Genomic DNA, 4,062 nt, shown 5'->3' with positions numbered 1-4,062 from the left:
ATGGAGTTTATGAAAACGAAAAAGCCAAGCTTTTTGATCAGGAGGAAAACGAAGAATGGGAATGAAGAGAAACCTTTAATGAAAAAAATAGAGCAGACAGATGGTAAGACACTCTCATGTTATTTCTCTAGTCATTGATCTCACTCATTTATGAAAGTAAGTGTCTTTGCTTTTGTTGGAAAAGCCAACATCTTTCCATCGGTATACAATGCAAGCATATTGTTTAAAGTTTTTCAACATTTTGTTTGGTGGCATGGTTTGATGAATTACATTAGTGGTTTAGTAATTTATTAAAAAATACATTAGAATTCAATTTTCCCAAAACATGATATTTATGAATAAATAATTAAAGATTTTTGAAATAATGTTTAATGTTGAAGATGTGTACATTCACATCTATCAAAGTGCCCCCCACCTTTTTTTTTCTTAATCATGTACACTCTTATTTGTCAGTGAACCTTTTATCAGGGGAACAGGCATCTGAATACAGTTCACAGCAGTCTGGAGTTCCTGATCTCATTGCTCTAGATGTTGAAGCACATAACAAGAGAGTGCTTCATACTCTCAGAAAGATTCTGAGTGACCAATCAACCCCTGAGGACTTTGACCCTGCAGTTGAGGAGTTGAAAACGTTGAGCAAACTGAAGAACAACTACTCTCAAGACTGGCTTTGTGAGTACCTTCAGGAAATAGATCAGTTTGTGGAGAACCACTTTCCCACGCTGCCAGCAGAGGGACCACGAGGATCTCAGTTAGAGCAGATACAGGACTTTCTAAAGAGAACACAGAGCATGATATATGATGAGGTGCTTCGATTAACACCTGCACTGAAAGATGCTGGGCTGCTAGATCATCTGAAGGACAGTTACAGCCGTCACATCTTTACCAACCTGGACCTGCTGCTAAACAGAGATCTGTCTGTAAAAGAGATCTTCTGCCTTCTACTGTGGGGAAAAGATGTTTTCTTCAGGTATAAAATTGATTGTTGTTTACTTTTCTGTAAATGTACGTATAATAAACAAATGAAGCATGAACTATTGACAAATTAATTTATGTTACAGTTCAGACTCGCAGCATTTCTTCAGAGTGCACGACCCTCTGCTGTTGACGGGATGGTTTCAGAAAGCAACGGAGAACCTTCTGCCAAATCTGCAGGTCATGATATGCTCCATCTGTATTTGTTAAAAGTATTATCATTGTAATAGGCTAAAAAAGAGCATCCAAAATTAGCAAAACATTTAGGAAGGACATAAAATGTCTCTGTCCCACTTTAACTGTCACAGAATGACATCCACACGACTCTACAGAACATCCTGGACTATGATGAGCAACATAGACATAATGGAGACTCAATGGTTGAAGAAACTTTCATCAGTGTTCACTTAGATGTCACTCAGGTAAAGGAAACAATGTGTAATGCTAATTTTTCTTGGTATTAAAAAGAGGATTTTAAATGGTTTTAACGTTTGAGGTATTGCACACTTATTTTATGTTGTTATGTCTTTACAGTGTCTGAATGCTGTTATTCAGAGTTCTAAGGAATTTAGTCACACGCTGATGTGTACGGCACAAACGCTCTGCCTTAAAGAGCTTCATCGTTTTGTTCAGGAGTAAGTGTCTAAAATGTCTTCACATTATCTATCTATTTATTGTTATGTAATTTCTTTATTATTTTCTTCATAAAAATATACAAAAATATTATGAACATTAAGATGAACTTTTACTTAATTTTCTATATATTTTTTCTAGGTATGTGCATGTAGCGAAAGAACGCCTGGAAAAAGAGCAACACCTGAAGAAAAATTCTGTGCATCTGTTACGGCTCATCAGCACCTGTAGGCAACTCAGGTGATTTCTATTTTTAATGATTAATATAATTATACATTTATCAAACGTGTCAGAGTATTATTAACTGGCATTTCTCTATCCATAATGTTCTAATGATTTATCCTGCATTAGGTACATACACAGGCAACCACAAATCTAAAACTATAGTTTTGTCATAACAGTTTTATGCATATATTTATTTTGCTGTAGATTTTTTGCTCCTCAACTCCACAATCCGGATATAAAAAACAGTGACGACTTCTCAAACATTATCTGCATGTTAGAGGAGATGGAGGATCACATTCTGTCTATTGTACAGAAGATGATGAAACACGTAGCACAGGTAACATCATTTCATCATAAACTGTTTATGTACAGAAGGAAAGTTGAGGGATTTCCCAAATTCCACAAAGAGAATGTCTCAGTCATCAATAGAGGTTAATATTTGTTAGCTTACATACATGCCTATCAGGTTCCCTTTCATGGGAACTTCGAACTGCGTCCTCTAGGTTTCCCCATAGCGACCCCTAGAGGACGCAGTGTCTCGTTCCCTACTCAGGGAACCATGGTTACATAAGTAACCTGAGACGTTTTTCAACAATGAAGTGATAACCCTTTGTAATAAGGTACGGTTTGTTTACTTTAATGCAGTTAATGCATTATGAACTAACAATGAACAATACCTGGAGTGTTAATTATGGAAAAAATGGTTGTTTATTTTTCATGATACCTAAAGCGTTGTTTTTATGCATTCTAGAGGGCAGGATTTTGTGGTTGTGTTCATTTTTTTTTTGCAATAGACCAAATTCAGGAAAAACATGAAAATAACTATAGTTTCTTTGTAAATGTACATTTCTAGGCGTTTTTAAGACATTATTTCAAAGAAGAAGGTGAGCAAATCCAAGGGCTGACAGATGCTATCCAAAAGCAATGTGCATCTCTGCCTCAGACTGATGTGGGAAAAGAGATTCAGGAGGTTGGTTCTGTGCTCAAATACCCAGTCTAACTCAAAAAAAAAAAAAAACACAACATTTTATACTGATTCTCTGCTCATCTGCCCCACTTTCTTTCTGACAGATCTTTGTGAATGTATCCGATGACTGTGTTTCACGCGTGTATCTGGATTGCCTGATGAAGAGTAAGTTCAGACGGCTAGAGAAGAGATGGGGAAATGTCGGACAAAGGATGAGAGAGTACGCTCTCAATTTTCACAACACATTCACTGAACTGGTAAGAAGAACTCTGTAACATTTAATTAAATTACACTCTTAAAAAAAACTTTACAAAAGGGGATGCTCACACCGATGCCATAGAAGAACCACTTTCAGTGAATAAATTTTAAAAGCACTGTTTTTTTTTCTAAGTGTGAAGAACTATTATGTATCTGTTTTACAGAATGGCAGTGATGACCAGAAGAACCATCTCCTTCAGAGACTCAGTGAAGTTTTGCTTCACCGTGATGTAGAAGCACTGAAGATTACCTGTTGTGCTTTGTTCAGAGATTTCCCTCAGGAGAGGTAAACTTAGCCAATAACACTTATACTTTGTACACATAATTACAGGTCTGGAAATATATGTTTTATTATTTTGTGTTCATCAGACAGTGCAGTGAAGTCTTCTTCTCAATGTTTTGCAGTGAGCAGTATGTACCTGGTCTGCTGCGCTGGAAGGGGGTGTTATCAGAGCGACAGGTGAGGGAAGTGCTGGATGTGAGCCGGGACATCGGCCTCGATCTGAAGACTAGACGCGTCACCTGTCAGCCTCTGAAGGGACTTTTTTGTTTTCTTTGATATGAATAACACCATCAGCCAGAATTGTAAAATCTTTGTTTACAAGTTTAATTCGATGACATGACTGTTTTGTGACATTCATTTTTTGAACGTTATACTGGTACATTAATATTTTCATCAGATATTACAATATTTGCTTTTACCTGATGACCTTTTGATGTTACTTGAAAATAGGAAATAATGTTTCTATCAGACCACTGGAGAAAAAATTATTACCCTTTTACTCTTTTTTACCCTTTTAATCTTGTATATGATAATATAATTTTCACAGAGTTATTCATTTTGACTTCTACCTTTTAGATTGTTACAAAAGAGGATTGTAACAACATGTCCAGCTATGAACCTAAATTATTGTTATATTAATTAACAGTTCAGTCAGGACCACTCTGTTTGATTAAGATTATCGTAGAGGTCCTGAACATTATTTTGGCGACAGGCTTTACTC

The 4,062-nt window shown here is 36.2% G+C and overlaps 1 protein-coding gene across 1 annotated transcript; it reads left to right on the top strand.

The window, feature by feature from the left end:
• On the top strand, window positions 1-3,706 carry LOC107721211 (uncharacterized). Its single transcript, XM_016529106.1, has 11 exons — window positions 1-103; window positions 469-970; window positions 1,062-1,155; window positions 1,284-1,397; window positions 1,510-1,610; window positions 1,750-1,848; window positions 2,038-2,170; window positions 2,687-2,803; window positions 2,905-3,057; window positions 3,223-3,344; window positions 3,464-3,706. Exons 1-11 carry the CDS (start codon window positions 1-3, stop codon window positions 3,615-3,617), a joined length of 1,692 nt encoding a protein of 563 aa, XP_016384592.1. The 3' UTR covers window positions 3,618-3,706.
• Window positions 3,707-4,062: the final 356 nt, after the last annotated feature.

This window comes from Sinocyclocheilus rhinocerous, unplaced genomic scaffold, assembly GCF_001515625.1.
Source record: "Sinocyclocheilus rhinocerous isolate Xijiao unplaced genomic scaffold, SAMN03320098_v1.1 scaffold214, whole genome shotgun sequence".
Lineage (NCBI taxonomy): Eukaryota > Metazoa > Chordata > Actinopteri > Cypriniformes > Cyprinidae > Sinocyclocheilus > Sinocyclocheilus rhinocerous.
The sequence above is the reverse complement of the archived record's forward strand: the minus strand, read 5'-3'. Positions and strand labels throughout refer to the sequence as shown.